Source organism: Callithrix jacchus, chromosome 1 (assembly GCF_049354715.1).
Source record: "Callithrix jacchus isolate 240 chromosome 1, calJac240_pri, whole genome shotgun sequence".
Lineage (NCBI taxonomy): Eukaryota > Metazoa > Chordata > Mammalia > Primates > Cebidae > Callithrix > Callithrix jacchus.
The window spans coordinates 173,752,334-173,778,397 of NC_133502.1; the positions used below are offsets into that span (position 1 = coordinate 173,752,334).

General features: G+C 41.2%; 1 protein-coding gene across 4 annotated transcripts in view; it reads right to left on the reverse strand.

Moving 5' to 3' along the window:
* The window catches only part of PPP6C (protein phosphatase 6 catalytic subunit), a 44,108-nt gene that overhangs the window by 6,277 nt on the left and 11,767 nt on the right, over positions 1-26,064 (reverse strand). For all 4 annotated transcript variants that reach the window (XM_003732049.7, XM_078327067.1, XM_054243816.2 and 1 more), the window contains exons 2-6: positions 16,716-16,811; positions 6,520-6,585; positions 4,548-4,689; positions 423-502; positions 52-261 (exon numbers count right to left, since the gene is read on the reverse strand). In XM_003732049.7, coding sequence (XP_003732097.1) covers positions 52-261; positions 423-502; positions 4,548-4,689; positions 6,520-6,585; positions 16,716-16,811 — 594 coding nt within the window. The remainder of the gene's footprint in view (positions 1-51; positions 262-422; positions 503-4,547; positions 4,690-6,519; positions 6,586-16,715; positions 16,812-26,064) is intronic.

Genomic DNA, 26,064 nt, shown 5'->3' on the forward strand with positions numbered 1-26,064 from the left:
TGCATCCCATTAGCAATCCACAAATTACTTTTCCAAAAATGTTGGCTTTACCTCATTTGTGACCTTTGCTCCAAAAAGCCAACCCGCTCCTCGGGGACTGATAGCCCAAGTATCCACATCTTCAGGATCAGACCAAACCAGATCACAAAATGCTCCTTTATGAGGAATTTCCTGATTCCGTTCGATGGTTCGAATTTGATCCAGTGTTTTGATATCCGGAGATAAACCACCATGGACACACAAAATCTGCTCATCTATTAACTAGCAAAAAAAGATAACAGAGTTGAACATATAACCTAAGGCATATCTAAATGCATCGATGAATACTAAAGATATCAATATAACTGAGATGACAACTAGATAAAAATATGCAATGTGTTATTGGCAGAAACATAGATGAGGCTTCAAAAATAGAAACTTACAGCTGCTACAGTGAGCATGTCAAAAACTTTGGTACAGTATCTCCAGGCATTAGCATTTCCATATTTGGTTTGGCACTCATCTGTGAAAGAAACAGAAGAGATTTAATTAATGAATCTGCCAATAAAAATAAACAATATATCCAATACTACAGCAGCCTTCAGTACAACAGAAATTCAGCTTAAACTAGGATAACAAGTTATGACACATATTTAGTCCTGGCAGGACCTCCACATAGAGCCGAAAGAACACTAGTGACTAACTATATATAGTTATATGTCCCTTAACCATGGGGATACATTCTGAAAAATGCTTTGTTAGGTGACTGCATCGCCGTGTGAACATCATAGCATGTCCTTACATAAACTTAGATGGCTAGCCTACTACACACCTAGGCAATATCATATAGCCTATTGCTCCTACGCTATAAACTTGTGCAGCATGTAATTGTACTAAATAACATAAGGAAACAGTAACATAATAAGTATTTGTGCAATAGGAATTTTTCAGCTCTGTTATATCTTATAGGACCACTGACGTATATGCAGCCCATCATCAACTGAAATGTCATTATGTGGCACATGACTATATTTCCTAAGGTTTTAGTACTGCTCTTCATTCCTGGAATGGACAAAGACGCAGCTGAAATTATTAACCAAAATGCTATAATCAGAAGAGCTAAATACTAATTTCACACAACCTGAAGCAAATGTTTGACAGTTATGTTAATATTAGGCAATTCTGGTAAACAAACAAATTTATTAAAGGAGACTGTTCTAGCAGGATAATCAAATCAAATGAATTAGAGGACCCTTAGTTATAGGAGCATGAGCAATTTCTAACTCAACCTTCTCAGGAGTAAGTTGTCTCTTCTGAGATTTTCTGCAAATTGTACAACTAAACACTTGAGCTTCAGTAGATCAAACACTTGAGCTTCTGCAGGCTAAGGACAGATTGCCAATCAGGCTCTTATAAATTCTCAGTTAAACATCCTTCTGCTGCCTACATAGTTTTTTTGTTTTTGAGACAAGGTCTCACTCTGTCGCCCAAGTTGGAATACAGTAGCGCAATCAGCAGTGGTGTGATGACAGCTCACTGCAACCTCAACCACCTGGGCTCAAGCGATTCTACCACCTCAGCTTCCCGAACAGCTAGAACTACAGGCATGTGCCACCACACCTGGATAATTTTATTCCCAGTAGAGATAGGAGTCTCCCTATGTTGTCCAGGCTGGTCCTGAACTCCTGAGCTCAAGCAATCCTCCCACCTCAGCCTCCCAAAGTGCTGAGATTACAGATGTGAACCACTGTACCCTAATTGTCTACATAGTTAATAGGGTACACACTTCTGTTAACGCCATGGAAGCTCTGCACTTTGGCTTCTTCTGAAAATTTTAGGGAAAAAAAACCCAAAAACTGACATACCACTATTGCCTTTAAGCACAGATGAAAATGCTATTGGAAAGAAGTCTGCAGGTTATGGCCAATCTTCAAGATTTTCTCAATTATATCTCTATGTGAAGCAAGATTCTTATGTGAATTTGCCATAAGAGAGCCCCAACAATGAGCTCAGGTTGCAGGCAGTGATCTTAAAATTGGTTTAATAGTAACTGCCCAGTATGTGTTTATCAGTGTGAACTGAAGGCCCACTGTAAAGTCATATAGAGATATTTGACTCCTCAAAATCAATATAAGTCCTATAACTAAAATTATCTTCTTCCTGAGGAGTTAAGTTTCATTTTATTAAACAAAACCATAAAAACTCACTACATGAACAGAGCTTTGGGAACAAGAAAGTTCAATACTAGATTTTGTGTTGCTGTCTTTTTCCTCAGTGAAGGCACCTTGATTAAAATGTCCTCCTTCCTCTCCCCAGTTTTTCTCCTTTTGCCCTACACTGACAAATGCTGGATGAATTCTGGGGTACAATTATATACATAAAAAGTCATATATAAAAACATGTCATATATTAGTCATATATAACAGTATGTACTTTATATATTATACATGTAGCATTAGTTATGTGTGTGTGTGTGTGTGTGTGTTTTTGTAACATTAGTTTTAGCATTGTTTTCACTGAGCTAACATCATAGTATGTCACCCAACATACTATTTTGCAAAATAATCCAGAAGTTTTATTTCAAATGGTGTTTATTTTGTGAATGAAAATAAAAAGTAACTTGTAGAAAGGAAACAAATATTAATTATTTAACTTTACAATTATTAAGTTATATGAAAACAATAAAATTTAAAAATTTATCTAATTGATAATGGCAGACAAACTGAAGTGTAAGAGAGTTCAGCCTATCTTGTTTTGTTGTATTGTGTTGTGTTTTGAGACGGAGTCTCACTCTGTCACCCAGGCTAGAGTGCAATGGCACAATATCAGCAAACTGCAACCTCCACCTTCTGGTTCAAGCAATTCTCCTGCCTCAGCCTCCCAAGTAGCTGGGACTACAGGCAAGCGCTACCATGCCCAGCTAATTTTTGTATTTTTAATAGAGACAAGGTTTTACCATGTTGGCCAGGATGGTCTTGATCTCCTGCCATCGTGATCCGCCTGCCTCGGCTTCCCAAAGTGCTGGGATTACAGGGGTGAGCCACTGAGCCCAGCCCAGCCTATCTTTACAATGACAGAAGATAATTCAAAATATAAAATTTAAAACTAAAGGGTTCTGAAATTAATGTTTCCAAATCTCTCAATATCTGCCTGAATTGTGCTCAAGGAAAATCCAAATTCATAATCTTAACAGTTATACTTCCTTCAAGGGGCTTCCTAATATGCTCTCTCTCTCTTTTTAACTTTCTTTCTTTTTTTTTTTTTTTTGAGACAGAGTTTCGCTGTTGTTACCCAGACTGGAGTGCAATGGCACAATCTCGGCTCACTGCAACCTCCGCCTCCTGGGTTCAAGCAATTCTCCTGCCTCAGCCTCCCAAGTAGCTGGAACTACAGGTGCGCACCACCATGCCCAGCTAATTTTTGTATTTTTAGTAGAGAAGAGGTTTCACCTTGTTGACCAGGATGGTCTCGATCTCTTAACCTTGTGATCCACCAGCCTCGGCCTCCCAAAGTGATGGGATTATAGGTGTGAGCCACCGTGCCCAGCCTCTTTTTAACTTTTAACCAAACAAAAGTTTTAAGAGAAGCAGCTATTTTGCTTTTTATGACTAAATTCTGCTTCTGATCCCCGAGGACCTAGCATTCTCTGGAGTGAGCACACAGAGATATATGTAAAAGGATGTATAACAACAACTTAAAAACAACTCTAATGTCCCATGACAGAGGACAGACTGATACATCAATTATGGTACATCCATATGGTATATGATGCAGCCATAAAAATAACATTAATGAGGTGAAAAAATCAGGTATGACCCCATTTTAGTGTGTGTATGTTTGTATATATATAAACACACATAAATACATACACACACAAAAAAAAAATAAATGAGAATGGACTCTCAAATTTGTGCAGAACATTCACCTTCGGCAGATTCTAGATTCCTACTCCAAAATATTTCGATTAGTAAATCTTTGGTTAGGCCCAGCAATCTACTTTTTTTTTTTTTTTTTTTTTTTGAGGCGGAGTTTCGCTCTGTCACCAGGCTAGAGTGCGGCGGCACGACCCCGACTCACTGCAATCTCTATCTCCCAATTCAAGTGATTCTCCTGCTTCAGCCTTCCGAGCGGCTGGGATTACAGGCACGCACCACCACACCCAGCTAATTTTTGTATTTTTAGAAAAGATGGGGTTTCACCCCGTTGGCCAGGATGGTCTCAATTTCCTGGTCTCATGATTCACCCACCTCAGTCTCCCAAAGTGCTGGGATTACAGGCGTGGGCCACCACGCCCAGCCACAATCTACATTTTTAATGAGAACCCAGGTGATTCCAACAAGGTAAACCAAGGACTATACTTTGAGGCACAGATCTAGAAAGATGCACAACAAAAAGTTGACAGCGGTCTTCTCTTCAGCATAAGATTTTCAATTAGTTGGGAGTAGAGGAGTAAAGGAGTGAGGACATGTGGAAAATAATACACAAAAAGCACGTGTATGGCGTGTAGCTTTGTTTTCCAAAGAGGAAAGTAAAATAATATTCAGAATCAGAAAAATAGAAGGTCTTACCATAAAATCCATACACCTGTGTTATCTGTCTACTCTCATGATTTCCTCGCAAAAGTGTAATACGATCAGGCCATTTAGCCTTTAATGCAAGAAGGTAAGTGAAGGTCTCCAAACTATAGTAACCTCTGTCTACAAAATCACCCTGTAAAGTAAAAGTTTACAGTTACAAACAATATAACGGCCACAATATTCTTTTCAAATTATATCAAACTGCACAAATTCATAGACTGAGCCCAGAATAACTACAATAGTTACATACTGAATCATTTGAAAATCTGATTTTAACAAAAAATTAAAATAGAAGTAAACAAACTGTTTCTACTAAATGTTCATAGAAACAAGATTTTTTATTCCAGGGAAACCTATAATAATCTGCCGTGCCATTGTCTCAAGAATGTTCCCTGATAAAAACACCATTTTTTCAATCCTCTATTACCTACAATCGTTAATCTGGTCATCTGTGAACCAGTATTTTTTAAGTAATTTAATTTTTAAAAATTCAATCTTTTTTTTTTTTTTCTTAAGAGACGGGGTCTTACTATGTTGCCCAGGTTGATCTAGAACTCCTGAGCTTAAACGATCAATCCTCTCACCTCCGCCTCCCAAGTAGCTGGGACTACAAGTGTGTACCGTTGTGTCCAGCTAAAATAATTTTCTATTTTAAGGATCATTTTAACTGTATCAGAAGAGCTGCCTACTTGAAGAAAAAAAAATTTTGTTTTGTAAAAGCAAATACCATAATTATGATAGCGTTCTAGGTTCACTTTTGCATTTAACAACCATATATGATAATATATTATTTACACTTCCCACTTGGGTCAATATTACAGCAATAAGAAAACACCTGAAAGAATAGATAAGTGGCCGGGCGCAGTGGCTCACGCCTGTAATCCCAGCACTTTGTGAGGCCAAGGCAGGCAGATCATGAGGTCAAGAGATAGAGACCATCCTGGCCAACATGGTGAAACCCCGTCTCAAATAAAATACAAAAATTAGCTGGGTGTGGTGGCACCAGCTACTTGGGAGGCTGAGGCAGGAGAATTACTTGAACCTGTGAGGCAGAGGTTGCAGTGAGCTGAGATCACGCCACTGCACCCCAGCCTGGCAACAGAGCAAGACTCCCTCTCAAAAAAAAAAAAAGGAAAGTGACCCAGAAACTTTCAGAAGGAAAGATGAGAGAAGGATCCAGAAAAAATTCAACAGTAACATTACATTCCAAAAGAAAAGCAAACAAATACGTTAATAGCAAATGTGTATGTGTGTATATTTATCCATCCATAGATTAGTAAGAGATCAAAACGAATGCTCAAAAAGTTTGAATAAATAACAGAACAGTCAATTGAAGATTTATGCCTTAAACCAGGGGTTCTGGGTTATTTTAATGCCCAACCATTACTGACAGCTACAACCCAACCCTATCTGCAGTGGCTTACTAAAGCAATATTAGAGGACACAGTTAAATGTAGAAAAGTATACAATCACCTTGATAAGGTTTGGCTGTGTCCCCACCCAAATCTCATCTTGAATTCCCACATGTTGTGGGATGGACTCAGTGGGAAGTAACTGAATCATGGGAGCAAGTCTTTCCTGTGCTATTCTCCTGATAGTAAGTCTCACAAGATCTGATGGTCTTAAAAACAGGAGTTTCCCTGCAGTCTCTCTCTCTTTACTTGCCACCATCCACGTAAGACATGACTTGCTCCTCCTTGCTTTATGCACAATTGTGAGGCCTCTCCAGCCCTGTGGAAATGTAAGTCCACTAAACTTCTTTCTTTTGTAAACCGCCCAGTCTCCAGTATGTCTTTATCAGCAGCATGAAAACAGACTAAACACACCTTTTCATATACTGAAATATCGACTGTCACATGGCAATGAATTATTATGCAATTTACATTTCATAAGTCAGATCCTTTCCACTTAAAACAAGCATGTTAAAAAAAAAAAGCACTTGATATCACTGGTGTTTACATACCATAAATATGTAGTTTGTGTCAGGAACCTGACCTCCAGTTCTGAATAGTTCACAAAGGTCATAAAACTATAAAAGAAATGCAATATATGCTGATTACAAATTCCTGTTAAGGAGCAAAATAACAAAACTGAGAGTGAAATGTGTAAAGAAGCAGTTAATTAAGAGAACTCCAAATATTTACATTTTTAAGAAATAAAGTGTAAGCCAAACTACCAAGCACACAGTTCTCAGGCCTAAAAAAAAGCACTAAAGCTCACAGTTACCATAAAGTCACTTCTAGATCATTATCATAGGCTTCCCTTTCTCATTTTCTTTCATACATCTCTCCATCTATGTCTTGAGAATTCTGACATCCTTCATCAGTTGTCTCAGTAAGCTAATCTAACAAGCCACCCACATTCTTTATTTTAATGAGACAAAAGATAAGGAAACCAGTGGATACCTCTTTTTCTTCAAAAATGAACTTACATAATCATACAGAGATCTTCCCACATTCTACAGTTAGAGTTGTGTACTTTCAGGCTCCACAGTCATGGAGTGTCTTCTCAACAATCAGATTTTTTTAAAAAGTTATATATTTCATCATATTCTGATTTTTGTTTTGTTGTTGTTTTGTTGTTGTTGTTTAAGACAGGGTCTGGCTCTGTCACCCGGGTTGGAGTGCAGTGGGGCAATCATAACTCACTATAGCCTCAAATTCCTGTGTTCCTGTGTTCAAGCAATCCTCCTACCTTGGCCTCCTCAGTAGCTAGGACCACAGTTACACATCACCATGCCCAGCAAATTTTTATAGAGACAGGGTCTCACTTTTTTGCCCAGGCTGGTATCAAACTACTGGCTGGTCTCAAACTACTGGCTTCAGGCAATCCTCCCATCTGTCTCCCAAAGTGCTGGGATTACAAGTGTGTCAGCCATGACACCCAGTCATATTTCATATTTCTATTTGACTGAAATGCCATTAAATGGCAAATTGTGCATTTGGCAAATTTCAGTCAACTAGATTCCCCTAGTCCTAATTTCCAAAGAAAGCATTAGTTTTTCTGGGCAGGAAAAAATGATTTTGGATTAAGAGAATTGGCTACAATACATTGGACCAACTACAACTAACAATTTCTAACACATTCATCTTTTATACTTGAAATAAAATTATCCTTTAAACTTTTAACACTTAAATAATATAGGAATATCAGTCAAAGTGAAGAAAACTGAAAGTTAAATGTTAATACCAAAAGAAATAAAGTAACATTTATGGAACATTTATAACAATATTCCATATGTCTAAAATGTCAGCCAATTAAAAATAAAAAATTTGGCCAGGCGTGGTGGCTCACACCTGTAATCCAAGCACTTTGGAGGCCAAGGTGGGTGGATCACCTGAGGTCAGGAGTTCAACACCAGCCTGACCATAACATGGTGAAACTCTGTCTTTAAAAAAATAAATAAATAATATAAAAAATTTTAGGAAGTTTAAAATAAAATGTATCTGTCTTTTTAAAAGTAGCTAACAGGCCAGGCTGCTCATGCCTGTAATCCCAGCACTTTGGGAGGCCAAGGTGAGTGGATCATTTGAGGTCAGGGGTTCAAGACCAGCTTAGCCAAAATGGTGAAACCCCATCTCTACTAAAAATACAAAAATTACCTGGGCATGGTGACCTGCGCCTGTAATCCCAGCCACTTGGGAGGCTGAGGCACAAGAACTGCCTGAGCCTGGGAGGCAGAGGTTGCAGTGAGCCAAGATTGTACCACAGCACTCCAGCTTGGGCAACACAGGGAGACCCCATCTCAAAAATATATATATAAATTAAAATTAACTGACAAATAAATGAAAAAAAACTGTTTGATTTCAGTTGAGCAGTATATTATTATTGTTCAAAATATTTGCTGCCCTTTTCTATTATGTGGAGTCCCTCTCTCAAATGAGTATACTTCCCACTCCACAGAGGTATATATGGGTTGTATGTGTGTAATTTTTATAATCTATATGTAAATAGTATGAGCAGTAGAAAAAAAACACATATGTATACCTTTTCATAATATGTAGTTATAATCTTCTTAACACATTTCAAACTTAGTAAAATGTTTATAAACTCTGGACTAGTAATTCCACTTCTGTGACTGTGTCCTAAAGGGAAAAAAAATCAAATGCTATATAAACATTAAAAAAATGTATTAGCTGGGCGCTGTGGCTCACACCTGTAATCCCAGCTCTTAGGGAGGCAGAGGCAGGAAGATAGCTTGAGCCCAGGAGTTCGAGACCTGCCTGGGCAACATAGCGAGACCCTGTACTCCACAAAAAGGAAAAAAGACAAAAAAAAAATGTGTTAAGGCCAGGTGTGATGGCTCTTGCCTGTAATCCTAGCACTTTGGGAGGCTGAGACAGGTGGATCACTTGAGATCAGGAGTTCGAAACCAGCCTGCCCAATGTAGTGAAACCTCGTCTCTACTAAAAATACAAAAAATTAGTCGGACTTGGTGGCAGGCACCTATAATCCCAGCTACTCCAGAGGCTGAGACAGGAGAATTGCTTGAACCTGGGAGGCAGAGGTTGCAATGAGCCAAGATTGCACCACTGCACTTCAGCCTTGGCAAGAGTAAGACTCCATCAATCAATCAATCAATCAATCAATGTTATGGGCAGGGCACAGTGGCTCATGCTTGTAATCCCAGCATTTTGAGAGGCTGAGGCAGGTGAATCACCTGAAGTCAGGAGTTTGAGACCAGTCAGGTCCAATATGGCAAAACGCCATCTCTACTAAAAATACAAAAATTAGCCAGGCATGATGGAAGGCACCTGTAATCAATCCCTGCTACTCTGGAGGCTGAGGCAAGAGAATCACTTGAACCTGGGAGGTGGAGATTGCAGTGAGCCAAGAATGCACCACTACACTCCAGCCTGGATCACAGAGCAAGACTCCATCTCAAAAATAATAAATAAATGAATGAATGAATGAATGTGGGCCAGGCCCACACCTACAATCCCAGCACTTTGAGAGGCCAAGGTGGGTGGATCACCTAAGGTCAGAAGTTCAAGACCAGCCTGGCCAACGTGGTGAAACCCCATCTCTACTAAAAATACAAAAATCAGCCAGGCATGGTGGCAGATGCCTGTAGTTCCAGCTACTTAGGAGGCTGAGGCAGGAGAATCACTTGAACCCGGGAGGCAGAAGTTGCAGTGAGCCAGGATGGCACCCTTGCACTCCAGCCTGAGTGACAGAGCAACACTTTGTCTCAAAAAAAAAAAGAGTGTTATAACATCATCTAAAATATCAAAAGAAACAGCCTTCATGACTAACATAAGTGAATATCTTTTTTTGTTTGTTTGTGACATGGAGCCTCACTCTGTCACCCAGGCTGAAGTCAGTCTCAGGATCTCAGCTTACTGCAACCTCTGCCTCCCAGCTTCAAGCAATTCTCCTGTGTCAGCCTCCCAAGTGGCTGGGATTACAGGCACGTGCCACCACACCCAGCTAATTTTTTTTTTTTTTTGAGATGGAGTTTCGCTGCTGTTACCCAGACGAGTGCAATCACACGATCTCAGCTCACCACAACCTCCGCCTTCTGGGTTCAAGCAATTCTCCTGCCTCAGCCTCCCAAGTAGCTGGGACTACAGGCGCGTACCACTGTACCCAGCTAATTTTTGTATTTTTAGTAGAGATGGGGTTTCATCATGTTGGTCAGGGTGATCTCGAACTCCTGACCTTGTTACCCACCCACCTTGGCCTCCCAAAGTGCTGGGATTACAGGTGTGAGCCACTGTGCCCAATCTAGTGAATATCATAAAATATAGCAACTCAAGGACCTTATGAGGCCATGAATAATAATTATGATGAAAACCATGTAGCAAAATTTAAAAAATCATTAGGAAAAAGAATGGAACACAAAATTGTATCCATAACATAACTATACAATTCTATTATATAAAAAATTGAGTATGTATATACACAAAGTCAGGAAGTGAACATTAAAAAGTTTTATAAGTCAGTTGTTTTATAAAAATATGGTAGAAGGCTGGGCACGGTGGTTCATGCCTGTAATCCCAGCACTTTGAGAGGCCAAGGCAGGCAGATCACTTGAGGAGTCTGAGACTAGCCTGACCAAGAGAGAGAAACCCTGTCTCTACTAAAAATAAAAAAAATTTAGCCAGTATAAAGGCACATGCCTGTAATCCCAGCTACTCAGGAGACTGAGGCAGGAGAACTGCTTGAACCTGGGAGGTGGAGGCTGTGGTGAGCCGAGATCGTACCACTGCACTCCAGCCTAGGCAATAAGAGTGAAACTCTGTCTAAAAATATATATATATGGTAGAAGAGCGAGTATCCTTAAACTTTTCTATTGATGTTTACAGATAACTGTTCTTAAACAAAAGCTTTTAAAGTTTCTATTTACCAAACACACAGGTAGATGATTAGTATACCTCAGTGACTCATAAGTACCAATTCTATAATAGAAATTTTTTCCAAAATTCATTAATATGTTAATAATAAACATTTCCTCAGAACTTTGGCAATCACTTTTTCTTTTTTTTGAGATGGAGTTTCATTGTTGTCGCCCAGGCTGGAATGCAATGGCACGATCTTGGCTCATTGCTCTTTGCTCACTGCAATCTCCGCCTCCTGGGTCCAAGCGATTTTCCTGCTTCCAGCCTCCTGAGTAGCCAGGATTATAGGCACCTGCCACCGCACCCGAGCTAATTATTGCATTTTTAGTATAGATGGGATTTCACCATATTGGCCAGGCAGGTCTCGAACTCCTGACCTCAGGTGACCCACCCACCTCGGTCTCCCAAAGTGCTGGGATTACAGGTGTCAGCCACCTCACCAGGCCCTATTTTCATCCTATATTACTAGACACCTACCTCATCATCAAATAATATCTACCATCTACTCTGTTTCTCTTTTCCTTTTTACTTCCTGTTGGTTTGTATCTCTCTTTTTTTTTGGAGACAGAGTCTCACTCTATCACCAGGCGCCAGGCTGGAGTGCAGTGGCGGGACCTCAGCTCACTGCAACCTCCGCCTCCCAGGTTCAAGCAATTCTCCTGCCTCAACCTCCTGAGTAGCTGGGACTACAGGCGCACACCACCACGCCCAGCTAATTTTTTTGTATTTTTAGTAGAGACGGGGTTTCATCATGTTGGCCAGGATGGTCTCAATCTCTTCACTTCATGATCCGCCTGCCTCGGCCTCCCAAAGTGCTGGGATTACAGATGTGAGCCACCGCGCCAGGCCCCCGTATCTCTCTTTTTTTTTTTGAGACAGAGTCTTCCTCTGTCACCCAGGCTGGAGTCCAGTAGTTCAATCTCAGCACACTGCTGCCTCCAGCTCCCAGGTTCAAGCAACCCTCCTACCTCAGTCTCCCAAGTAGCTGGGACTGTAGGCACACACCACCACACCTGGCTAATTTTTCTGTTTTGTAGAGAAAGGGTTTCACAACGTTGGCCAGGCTGGTCTCAAACTCCTGACCTCACGTGATCCGCCCGCCTCGGCCTCTCAAAGTCCTGGTATTACAGGTGTCATCCACTGCACCCAGCTACTCCATATGTTTTTTGTATTTCAGACACTCTGCTCTCATTTTAAATCAAAAACAACCCTGAGAAGATTTTTTTTTTCAATTATTATTTTTGAGATGGAGTCTCACTACATCGCCCAGGCTGGTCTCAAACTTTTGGGATCAAGCGATCCTCCCACCTCGGCCACCTGAGTATAAAATGAGCAGTAATACAGGTATGTACCACTTTACCCGGCCTGGGAAATAGATTTTTTTCTCTTTTCTTTTTTTGAAACAGAGTCTCACTCTGTCACCCAGGCTGAAGTGCAGTGGCATGATCTTGGCTCACTGCAACCTCCGCCTCCAGGGTTCAAGCAATTCCCCTGCCTCAGCCTCCCAAGTAGCTGCGACTACAGGAACATGCCACCATGACCAGCTAATTTTTTGTATTTAAGTAGAGACAGGCTTTTACCATGTTGGCCAGGATGGTCTCTATCTCTTAATCTCATGATCTGCCCACCTCAGCCTCCCAAAACACTGACATTACAGTCATGAGCCACTGGGACCATCTGGGAAGTGGATTTTTTTCTATTAGAGGCAAGGAAACATCCTGTCTGCCCAGTAGTTCTCTCAAACTTTTTGGTTTCAGGATTCATTTGTGATCTTAAAAACCACATGTCCCCAAAATCTTTTATGTAAGTTTTACAAATCAGTATTTACCATATTAGAGATTAAAACTCAGAAGCTTTAAATATTTAAATTATTTTTTAAAAATTAACGTAGGCCAGACATGATGGCTCACACCTATACTCCCAGATCACCTGGGGTCAAGAGTTTAAGACCAGCCTGACCAAGATGGTGAAACTTCATCTCTATGAAAACTACAAAAATTAGCCAGGCGTGGTGGCAGGCACCTGTAATCCCAGCTACTCAGGAGGCTGAGACAGGAGAATTATTTGAACCCAGGAGGCGGAGGTTGCGGTGAGCCAAGATCGCACCATTGCACTCCAGCCTGGGTAACAAGAGTGAAACTCCGTCTCAAAAAAACATAGCTAGTCTCATAACTTGCCTCTGCATTCAATCTGCTGGGATACACTGAGTAAAGTAGATTAAGAAAATCCAGCTTCACACAGGCAGTTACAAAAGGAAGGAGTATTTTAATAACATTTTCAGATAACTGTATCTATTCTTCTAATACTGTACCAAAATTTGACAAGTGGCAGTTTATGAAACTTAAAAGTTAATCGCAATATGAATCTGAAACCATAATAGTGATCTTTTTTTTTCTTTTTTTGTTTTTTGAGACAGAGTCTCTCTTTGTTGCCCAGGCTGGAGTGCAATGGCACAATCACAGCTCAGTTCAACCTCAAACTGCCAGGTTCAGCAATTCTCATGCCTCAGCCACCTGAGTAGCTGAGATTACAGGCACACACCTCCACGTCTGGCTAATTTTTATATTTTTAGTACAGATAGGGTTTTACCATGTTGCTCAGGCTGGCCTCAAACTCCTGGACGCAAGCGATCTGCCCACCACGGCCTCCCAAAGGGCTGGGATCACAGGTGTGAGTCACCGCACCCGGCCCATAATAGTGATCTTTCGCACTCTGTTACATTTGTTATCTTACACTTTAAGTAGATGGTAAATGAGTAATTTGAAAAATGAAAATGACATGGCATTATATATCATCAAAAAAATGTATCTGTTAGTATCACTGCTCATTTCATCTCAGGTAAGTATGAGAAACTGTTAGCCTCATGGTGGTGGGCTCAGATTTTCCAAAATTCCAAGTTTTCATTAGTAAATTCAAATTTTGTCATGAGCAACAAACACTGCCAATTGTTGTCCTTGAAGTGACTGGCTCACTTCCTTCACTTTTGCAAACATAGTTGCCAAATACCCAAGTCTAAATAATCACAGTTTGTCAGTCATTCTCAAGTTAAAATAGTGTTCCATAAAAAAAGCAGTTATTTTAATTTATGACTCAAAGAATTTCACAAGTATTTTTCTTTCTTTTTTGAGACACCCAGTCTGGAGTGCAATGGCACAATCTCGGCTCACTGCAACCTCCACTTCCTGGGTTCAAGTAATTCTCCCTGCCTCAGCCTCCTGAGTAGCTGGGATTACAGGTGCCTGCCACCACACCTGGCTAATTTTTATATTTTTTAGTAAAGATGGGGTTTCACCATGTTGGGCAGGCTGGTCTTGAACTCCCAACCTCAGGTGATCTGCCCGCCTTGGCCTTCCAAAGTGCTGGGATTACGGGTGTGAGCCACTGCGCTCAGGCCACAAGTACTTTTCCTTGAGTAAACCATCTTTCTTCAGCATGCAGCAGATATGCTTTATGCATACTTCCCATTTTATCACACAGACTTTTTTTTCTTTTTAGACGGGGTCTCACTCTGTTACCCAGGCTGCTGTGCAGTGGCACGATTAATAGCTCACTGCAGTCTCAAACTCCTGGACTCAAGAAATGCTCCCACCTTAGCCTCTTGAGTGGCTAGAATTTACAGACTCACACCACCAAACCTGGCTAATTTTTTTTTTTTTAAGAGATGGGGGCCAGGCGTGGTGGCTCCCACCTGTAGTCCTAGAACTTTGGGAGGCTGAGGCGGGTGGATCACAAGAGGCCAGGAGTTCAAGACCAGCCTGGATGGTGAAATCCCATCTCTACTAAAAATACAAAAATTAGCCAGGTGTGGTGGTGCACGCCTGTAGCCCCATCTACTCAGGAGGCTGAGGCACAAGACTCACTTGAATCCAGGAGGCAGAGGCTACTGTGAGGTGAGATGACACCATTGCACTCCAACCTGAGTGACAGAGTGAGACCCTGCCTCAAAAAAAAAAAATTTTTTTTTTTAGAGATAGGGGTCTCAGGCCGGGTATGGTGGCTCACACCTGTAATCCCAGCACTTTGGGAGGCTGAGGTGGGTGAATTACTTGAGGTCAGGAGTTGAGATTGGGGGAGGGGGGTCTCACTTGGTTGCCCAGGCTGGTCTTAAACCCATGGCCTCAAGCAATCCTCCCACATCAGCCTCCCAAAGTGCTGGGATTATAGGCATGAGCCACCATGTTCAGCCAACTTTTCAAACAATGTATATTCTCAAGGACTGAAGAGTTAAGTTTAACTGGCGTTTTATTTTACTGTGCGTTCATGTTGGTGAATAATTCAATGATAATCAGCATATTCTAGTGTCATTCCTTTGAATCTTGCTAAGGCACCAGCAGTTTTACCCTCCATTGCTTCTGTACCACCTTAGGGACCCAAGGGTCCACAGGCCACACTTAACAAATTTGTGAGCCAGCTGAAATGGCTTCTTAAATAGCTAACATATAGCCAAGCCAGGATTTAAACCAAGTTGTATCTGACACTGAAATCTGTAACTCCTCACTAGATCACATAGCTTTAACACTTCTCAGCACAACGTGCTTGCTAACATGTTTCTTCAGACTCAGAACCTAATCCTGCAATTCCAGAACAGGCCCCAGAGGAAGATAAGTCCCAAAGGATACATTTTACATTTTATTTAATCAGCCAATAGATGTTTAGAGGCTCAAAGCCCATGTTTCTGATTAGCAATTGTTTTTAAGGAACATATACAAAAGAAATAATTGTTCACAGTTTGGTGGTGGCCTTAAAATAACATGTACCACAGAAACCCAAATGAGTTTCAAATCTCAGTCTGCCCGGTAGTGGCTGTGTGTAAATTTGGGCTATTTCTTCAATCTTTCAGTCTCAGTAATTTTAAGAGATCAAAGATGACATAATGGGGCCTCTATCTAGGAGCTGATGACATGCAGGTGTCAGATTTTTTTTTTTTAAATAATCTCAACCATCCAGAAAACACCTTGAAAAAAAACAAAAGAAAATCAGCCTGTTAAGTAGCCAAAATAGGACTTTATTCATGGAGCAGCCCCTAACCAGAGTCAATTTACACACATTTCTGCTCATTTACACAGTCATATTCAAGGCAGGGAAACTGCATAGTCAACAGTAAGTCCTGTTGGCATTCACAAAGACTACATTGTTTTCAATGTATTATTAAGTCTTATAGCCCCAACTACATTGTATGCATATATTGGTCTATGAGTAATCTGTTCAGCTTTCATTTCCCTGTGAAAAAAATTCTACAAATATACATTAGGCTAAACACTGATAACAGATCTAAATATGAGGTATGCCTTTCCTGTTACTGCTCTGAAATTCTTACACACACCCAGCAGATGAAAAACTGAACTAAATCTTTTCTAGCTCATTTATCAGTGATTTGCTGTGACATCATGGACCAACACTTTTATTCTTCTGAACCTTTGTTATTCTCATTCCCACTAAAGAAGTGATAAATTTTCAACAATATGCAACATGAGTAGAACAATGAACTCAAAATGCCAAAACATCTCCTGTTAATCATAGTTCTTATGAGCAGTATATGTTTCATTTTATATATTCCACCAACCCACAACCTCACCATTCCACAGAAAAATAATACCACATTATACACTTCACAAATGTAATATCAACGAACTCCATAACTAATTTGACCACTGTTCTTATTCACCAAAACAGTAAGCCAGAAATCATCAGTTACCACAGAGACTAAGGCAACCAACCAGTTGTGTTGTTGCTGTTGTTTTAATTTTGAAGCACCAAGTAGAAACACACATGGATCATAGGCAGTACAAAACTTAAAAATCTGCTCATGAAATTTTACCTGTCCGTGTATATCTCCACACACTGTCACTGGTGTTGATACTGGCTGAACATTTGACTCTTCTAAGAGGAGGTCACAAACATAGTCACAAAGTCGCTGTAAAAAGAGAAAATAAAAGGCAAACATTTACTAAACATTAAAAACTAAAGATAAAATATCAAAATAAGACAAATACAAGGTCTAATTCTTAGAAATACCAAGTATACTTTTTGACAGGCAAGGAAAGTACCCTGCGATAATTCGGGGGCTAGATTTCTGCCAGCTGTCACACAGAGTTCATAATGCAATGCAAACTATCTACAGAGACACTAGGTTTTAAGAGACAGACAGCTTTACAGGAACTGTAAAATGATGCTTTTCATAAAAAAAAAAAAGGAAGAAAGAAATATAAGAAGAAATAGCTTTAACGGTAAAAGGCTTTCTTTTTTTTAAACAGAATCTTGCTCTGTAGCTCAGGCTGAAGTATACAGTGGACACGATCTAGGCTCACTGCAACCTTCACTTCCTTGGTTCAAGCAATTCTCCTGCCTCAGCCTCCCAAGTAGCTGAGATTACAGGCATGTGCCACCACACCTGGCTAATTTTGTATTTTTAGCAGAGACGGGTTTTCACCATGTTGGCCAGGGTGATATCGAACCCCTGACCTCAGGTGATCCACCCACCTTGGCCTCCCAAAGTGCTAGGATCACAGCGTGAGCCACCATGCCTGGCCAGTAAAAGGTTTTTATCTGGTAATTTTAAAAGTAAATTGCAAGTCACGCACTTAACATTTGACCCAGCAATTATATTCTTGGCAATAAAAACATGTTCAAAATCTGTATTTATATATTCATAACAGCATAATTCATAATTGCCAAAAACTAGAAACAAATCAGATGTCCTTCAATGAGTGAATGGTTAAACAAATTTTGGTACATCCACACCACGTAATACTACTCAGCAATAAAAAGAAACGAATGCCACCACACAACAACCTGGATTTACCAGGTTATTGAGTGAAAAAACAAAAAACAGGCTGGGCATGGTAGCTCACGCCTGTAATCCCAGCACTTTGGCAGGCCAAGGCGGGTGCATCACGAGGTCAGGAGATCGAGACCATCCTGGTCAACATGGTGAAACCCCCGTCTCTACTAAAAATACAAAAATTAGCTGGGCATGGTGGTGCACGCCTGTAGTCCCAGCTACTCAGGAGGCTGAAGCAGGAGAATTGCTTGAACCCAGGAGGTGGAGGTTGCAGTGAGCCAAGATCATGCCATTGCACTCCAGTCTGGGTAACAACAGCGAAACTCCGTCTCAAAAAACAAAACAAAACAAAACAAAAAACTATCCCAAAAGGTTATATACTCTATAATTCCATTTACATAACATTCTTTTATTCCTTTTTATGTTTTTGGGTTTTTTTTTGAAGTGGAGTCTCATTCTGTTGACCAGGCTGGAGGGCAGTGGCGCCATCGCAGCTTACTGCAACCTCCACCTCCCAGGTTCAAGCAATTCTCCTGCCTCAGCTTCTCAAGTAGCTGGGATTACAGGTGCATGCCACCATGCCCAGCTAATTTTTGTATATTTTTTTTTAATTAAGACAGGGTTTCACCAGGCTGGTCATGAACTCCCGACCTCAGGTGATCTGCCCACCTCAGCCTCCCAAAGCGCTGAGTCCTTTTTTTTTTTTTTTTTTTTGAGACAGAGTCTTGCTCTGTTGCCCAGGCTGGACTCCAGTGACACAATCTCAGTTTACTGCAAACTCTGCCTCCCAGTTCAAGTGAGTCTTGTGCCTCAGCCCTCCCAAGTACCTGGGATTACCGGTGCACACCATCACACCCAGCTAATTTGGGTATTCTTAGCAGAGATGAAGTTTCACCATGTTGGCCAGGCTGGTCTCAAATTCCTGACCTCAGGTGATCCCCCTGCCTCGGCCTCCTGAAGTGCTGGGATTACAAGCGTGAGCTACCATACTCGGTCTCAATTACATGACATTCTTGAAATGAGAAAATTATAGAAATGGAGAACAGATTAGTTGTTGACAGGGGTCCAGGAGTTAGGAGCTGCAGGAAGGAAGTGGGTGTGGCTACAAAAGAACAACATGAAGAATTCTTGTGGTGATTAAACTGTTCTGTATCTTGACTGTAGTGTTGGATAAATGAGCTCTTACCAATAAAACTGCAATGAACTGAATACACACACACATGTTAAACTGAAGAAATCTGAACATCATGAGGTAATAATCTTGGGTTGTTTTGAAATAAAAAGGTTAGCTATAATTAATTATAAAACTCAAATCTAAAACTGAGGAGCCAGCTGGGCACAGTGGCTCTTGCCTGTAATCCCAGCACTTTGGGAGGCCAAGGCAGGAGGATCACTTGAGGTCAGGAGTTCGAAACCAGCCTGTCCAACATGGTAAATCTCCATCTCTACTAAAAATACAAAAATCAGCCAGGCGTGTGACAAACGCCTATAATCCCAGCTACTTGGGAGGCTGAGACAGGATAATCGGATAATTGCTTGAACCCAGGAGGTAGCAGCTGCAGTAAGTCAACATTGCATCATTGCACACCAGCCATTCTTTTTTTTTTTTTTTTTTTTGGAATCTCACTCTGTCACCAGGCTAGAGTGCAGTGGCACAATTTCAGCTCACTGTAATCTCCACCTCCTGGGTTCAAGCCAACATGGTGAAACCACATCTCTACTAAAAATACAAAACTTAGGTGGGTATGGTGGCGCCGCCTGTAGTCCAAGTTACTCGGTAGGCTGAGGCAGGCCAATCATTTGAACCTGGGAGGCAAAGGTTGCTCCCAAATCTGGGAGCCAAGATCGTGCCACTGCACTCCAGCCTGGTGACAGAGTGAGACTCCATCTCAAAAAAAAAACAAAACAAAGAAAAAGATACTGGTGAGTGGAACAATGTTTCTGAACTTTGAGCCTTAAACTTTACACTTAAAGATATTCTCTAACCTTCTTTCAGAATTACAAAATTCTGGTTTATATTAACAATCACCTATGCCAAATTTCTTGCTTGACTCAGATAATAAGACTGAGATGCTACTTAATCTTAGCAACAGATCTGGAATACAAGTTTCCTACTACTTTTCCACTATGCTATCTTGAATATTTAGTTGTTCAATGCAACATTTATAGAGTGCCTACTATGTTATGAGGTATTGTTCTTAGATACAAAGTAAACAGCAATGACCAAAACAGACTGAACACTCTGCTCTTGAGGGGCTTACATTCTAACAGAATGAGACAGACAATAAATAAGTAAAATATATAACAGTAATTTGTTAGATAGTGATATCAAGGAGATATAGGGAAAGCAGACACACTAGAAGAGGGATGCAGTGCTGGGGTGGGGAGTAGGTGTTGTTATTTTAAATAGGGAGAGTATGGAAGCCTTACTGATAAAGTGAATTTTGAGCAAAAATTAGAAAGAAGCAAGGCTATGGGAACACAGTATTGCAGGCAGAGAAAGACATCAAAAGCCCTGATGTATAGCATGCTTGCTGTCTAAGAAACATCATCAAGGCTGGTGTGTTTAGAGTAACCTGAATGAGAAGAAAAACAGGAGAGCGTCACAGAATTATTTCAGTCACTGGTGGTGAAAATAAGGACCTGGGCTTCTACTGAGTTTAACAGGAAGGCATTACAAGTTCTTGAGCAGAAGATTGACATGATCCTAAGTCGGCTATGTTGAAAACAAACTGGCCAGGCACAGTGGTTCATGCCTATAATCTTAGCACTTTGGGAGGCCAAGGTGAGCAGAGCACTTGAACTCAGGAGTTCAAGACCTGCCTGGGCAACATGGCAAAATCTGTCTCTACAAAAATATGAAAACTAACTAGGCGTGATGGCATATGCCTGTAGTACCAGATACTTAGAAGGCTGAGGTACAAGGATCCCTTGAGACCGGGAGGTCAAGGCTGCAGTGAGCCACTGCACTCCAGCCTGGGTCACAGAGTGAGACCCTTTCTCAAAAAAACAAGAAAAAAGAAATTGGATTGATGGTGGTGGAAGGGAGGCTGGGCTGGGGCTGGAATGGGGACAAAGGAGTAAGTAGCAAGATCAGTTAAGTGTCTTCTATAATAATCTAGGTAAAAGTTAATGGGCTTGGACAGGGTAGTAAAAGTAGAAAATAGGGAAAATAGATTCCAGATGTTATCTGAATGTAGCATCTGCTAGATTTATGACCAACTGGATAAAGGGTATTAAGAGAACGTAAAGAATCAAAGATGACTTGGGAGTTTCTGGCTTAAACAATTAGAAGTCTGGAAATAATCTTTACTGAGATAGTTACAAGTTCAGGGAAAATATTTTTTTATTGTGTTTTTTTAGCCCTGTAAATAGACTTTATTTTTTAGAGCAGTGTTAGCTTCACAGCAAAATTAAGCATGAAGTACAGAGTTCCCCTGCTGGGCACAGTGGCTCATGCCTGTAATTCCAGCACTTAGGGAGGCAGAGGTAGGAGGATCGCTTGAGTCCAGGACTTCAAGACCTACTTGGGCAATAAAGAGGGACCTCATTCTCCATGAAAAGGAAAAAAAAAAAAAAAAGAAAAATGTACAGACTTCCCATTTACCCCTACCCCTCCTCCCAGACAGCCTCCCCCCATCAACATCTCACACCTCAGTAATACATGTTACAAATGATGAGCATACCCTGACATCATTATCATCCAAAGGCCACAGTTTATATTAGGGTCATTCCTATTGTATATTCTGAGTTTTGAAAATTGTATAATGACACGTACCTACCATTATAGTATCATACAGAATAGTTTTACCTATTCAAACTCACCCCCCTCCAACCTCTGAAAATCAGTGATCTTTTCACTGTCTCTATAGTTTTGCCTTTCCCAAAATGTCATATACTTGGAATCATATGTATGTAGCCTTTTTAGGTTGCCTTCTTTCATTTAGTAATATGCATTTAAGGTTCTTCCATGTCTTTTTATGGCTTGATAGCTCATTTCTTCTTAGCACTGCATAATATTTCATTGTCTGGGTGATTACAGCTTGTTCATCCACCTAGTGAAGAACATCTTGGTTCCTTCTAAGTTTTGGCAATTATAAATAAAGTGGCTGTAAAAATCTATGTATAGGTTTTTGTATGGATTTAAGTTTACAACCCATTTGGGTAAATATCAAGGAACAGGACTGCTGAATTATATGGTAACAGTATATTTAGTTTTGTAAGAAACTGCCAAACTGTCTTCCAAAGTGGCTGTACCATATTGCATTCCCACCAGCAATGAATGAAAATTCTTGTTGCTCCACATCTTCATCAGCATTGGTACTGTCAGTGTTCTGGATTTTGGCTATTCTAATAGGTATACAGTAGTATTTCACAGTTGTTCTACTTTGCATTTCCCCCATGACACAGGAGGTAGAGCATCTTTTCATATGCTTTTTTTTTTTTGAGACGGAGTTTCACTCTTGTTACCCAGGCTGGAGTGCAATGGCGCGATCTCGGCTCACCACAACCTCCGCCTCCTGGGTTCAAGCAATTCTCCTGCCTCAGCCTCCCGAGTAGCTGGGATTACAGGCACGCGCCACCATGTCCAGCTAATTTTTTGTATTTTTAGTAGAGACAGAGTTTCACCATGTTGACCAGGATGGTCTCGATCTCTTGACCTCATGATCCACCCACCTCGGCCTCCCAAAGTGCTAGGATTACAGGCTTGAGCCACCGCGCCCGGCCCTTCATATGCTTATTTATCATTACTATATCTTCTTTGATGAGATGTCTTTTGTCCGTTTTTTTGGCATATACATATTTATTTTATTAAATCTTACTAATACTTTTTTTTTTTTTTTTTTTTTTGAGACACAGTCTCATTCTGTCACCCAGGCTAAAGTGCAGTGGCACAATCTGAGCTCACTGCAACCTCTACCTCCCATGTTCGAGCAATTCTCCTGCCTCAGCATCCAGAGTAGCCGGGACTACAGGCACATGCCACCATGCCCAGCTAATTTTTTGTATTTTTAGTACAGATGGGGTTTCACCATGTTAGCCAGGATGGTCTCTATCTCTTGATCTCATGATCTGCCCACCTCAGCCTCCCAAAGTGCTGGGATTACAGGCATAAGCCACCGTGGCCGCCAAATCTTACTAATAGTTCTTTTTTTTTTTTTCTTGAGATGGTCTTGCTGTCGCCCAGGCTGGAGTGCAGCGGGATAATCTTGGCTCCCTGTAATCTCTGCCTCCCGGGTTCAAGCGATTCTCCTGCCTCAGCCTCCCAAGTAGCTAGGATCACAGGCATTCACCACCACGACTGGCTAATTTTTATATTTTTAGTAGAAATGAAGTATCACCATATTGGCCAGGCTACTCTCGAACTCCTCACCTTGTGGTCCACCCGCCTTGGCCTCCCAAAGTGCTGAGATTACAGGCGTGAGCCACCATGCCTGACCAATCTTACTAATACTTTTTAAGATACAAACCAGGCAAGTAGACTACAGTGAAGAAATCTTATTTTAGAAACCACTATGATAGGTTCCTGTATTATCTCCAGATTTCTTATCTTGATTCTGGGACTCCAGGTAATATCCAGCTCCTACAGCTACCACAAAGGCAGCAAATCCCCATTTGAATCTTTGTAATAATGCATCAACAAAGAAAACATTGTTTGCAAAGCCACCCACGCATCTCCAAGCTTCATTGAGGACCCGTGGATCCCTTAGCCTTCCTGCAGCCAGCTTCTTCTGGACAGTTTCTGACGGTATCCCTTCTATCTTCCATTGCTTATAATCTGGAAATTCCATTTTACTATGTCCATGTTCAAGCCAATGCAAGATTATGAGAACTGAGGAAAACACATTGTGATGAGCCTTCTACTTTCACACCTAGGTGGTACGAATGTAATTTAGCACAACCATTCTGAAATACTGGCATAATCTGACAGCAATTTCCTTTTGTCCATTTTTTAATCAGATTGTTCATCTTCTTACTGAGTTTTAAGAGTTTTCTGTAGGTTGGGCATGGTGGCTCATGCCTGTAATCTCAACACTTTGGAAGGCCGAGGCAGGTGGATCATCTGAGGTCGGAAGTTCGAGACCAGCCTGACCCACATAGAAAAACCCTAACTCAGGCCGGGCGCGGTGGCTCACGCCTATAATCCCAGCACTTTGGGAGGCCGAGGCGGGTGGATCATGAGGTCAAGAGATCGAGACCATCCTGCTCAACATGGTGAAACCCCGTCTCTACTAAAAATACACTGGTGTATTTTTAGTAGAGACGGGGTATGGTGGTGCACACCTGTAGTCCCAGCTACTCAGGAGGCTAAGGCAGGAGAATTGCTTGAACCCAGGAGGCAAAGGTTGTGGTTAGCCGAGATCGCGCCATTGCACTCCACAGCCTGGGTAACAAGAGCGAAACTCTGTCTCAAGAAAAAAAAAAAAAAAAAAAAAAAAACCAACTCTACTAAAAATACAAAATTAGCTGTGCATGGTGGTGTATGCCTGTAACCCCAGCTACTTGGGAAGGTGAGGCAGGAGAATTGCTTGAACCAAGAAGGCAGAGGTTGTGATGAGCCGAGATCGCACCATTGCACTCCAGCCTGGGCAACAAGAGCAAAACTCCATCTCAAAAAAAAAAAAAAAAAAAAGTTATCTATATATTTTGGATAACAATACTTTATCAGATATGTCTATTCCAAATATCCAGTACATGAATCATCTTTTCATTCTCTTAACAGGATCTTTCACAAAGCAAAAGTTTTCAATTTTAATGAAATCTGGCTTATCAACTATTTCTTTGAAGAGCAAATGGTTTTGATTTGTTTCGGTTTGGTTTGGAGGGTGGGGGACCATGATTATAATTTTTAATTTAATTTAATTAATTAATTGATTTAATGAAGTTTCATTCTTATTGTCCAGGCTGGAGTGCAATGGCATGATCTCGGCTCACTGCAACCTCCGCCTCCCAGGTTCAGGAGATTCTCCTGCTCAGCCTCCCGAGTAGCTAGGATTACAGGCATCCACCACCACATCCAGCTAATTTTTGTATTTTTAGTGGAGACGGGGTTTCACCACATTGGCCAGGCTGGTCTCAAACTCCTGATCTCAGGTAATCTACCTGCCTTGGCCTCCCAAAGTGCTAGGATTACAGGCGTGAGCCACCATGCCTGGCTAAAGTGCTGCTATTTTTAGGTTATCTAAAAGCAATTAATACTTTAAAAAATTTTTTCTAATAGTATAGAATTTTAAAATTAAAACAATATAATGATGATTTTAAGTACCTATCATAGGGCCTTACCTACCTTCTTTGGGTATAATGCTTTGCTCAATTAATGTCTGCAATATTTTTTCATGTAACCTCACCAAACGTTCTCAAAGAATTCCACTACTACTAAGGTTCTTGTAGAAGTGCTTTCCTATAATCTGAGCAAGAGTGGGAAGCATTTTCTGTTTTGTTTCCAAGTCAGTTCCCTATAAGGCCTTCATGTTGTCAGTCACTAGGCCCATCTACACTCCCCGTTTTCAGATTTCACATCTTTTAAGAAAAGGCCTGGCTGAGTGTGATGGTTCACACCAGTAATTCCAACACTGGGAGGCAGGCAGATTGCTTGAGTCCAGGAATTTGAGACCAGCCTGGGCAACATAGTGAAACCTCATCTCCACAAAAAAATTTTAAAAATTAGCAGCCAGGCATGGTGGCTCATGCCTGTAATTACAGCACTTTGGGAGGCCGAGGTGGGCATCTCCTGAGGTAAGGAGTTGGGAGACCCACCTGACCAACACAAAGAAACCCTGTCTCTACTAAAAATACAAAAATTGGGCAGGTGTGGTGGTGCATACCTGTAATCCCAGCTACTCAAGAGGCTGAGGCAGGAGAATTGCTTGAACCTGAGAGGCAGAGGTTGTGGTGAGCCAAGATTGTGCCAGTTCACTCCAGCCTGGGCAACAAGAGCAAGACTCCACCTCAAAAAAAAAATTATCTGAGCACAGTGGCATGTACCCACAGACCCAGCTACTCAAGAGACTGAGGTGGGAGGGTTGCCTGAGTCTAGGAGGTTGAAGCTACAGTGAGCTGTGATCACCCTGGGTGACATCAGGTGATCTTTTTTTTTTTTTTGAGACAGGGTCTCACTGTTGCCCAGGCTGGAGTGAAGTGGCCCAATCATAGCTCACTGCAGCCTGGATCTCCTAGGGTCAAGTGATCTTCTAGCCTCAGCCACCCAAGTAGCTAGGACTACAGGTATGTACCACCACATCCAGCTTTTTTTTCAGAAATGGGGTCTTGCTATGTTGCCCAGGCTGGTCTCAAACTCCTGGCCTCAAGTGATCCTCCCACCTTGAACTTCCAAAGCACTGGGATTAGGTCCGAGCCACTGCATCCAGCCAGAAGCTCATCTTTC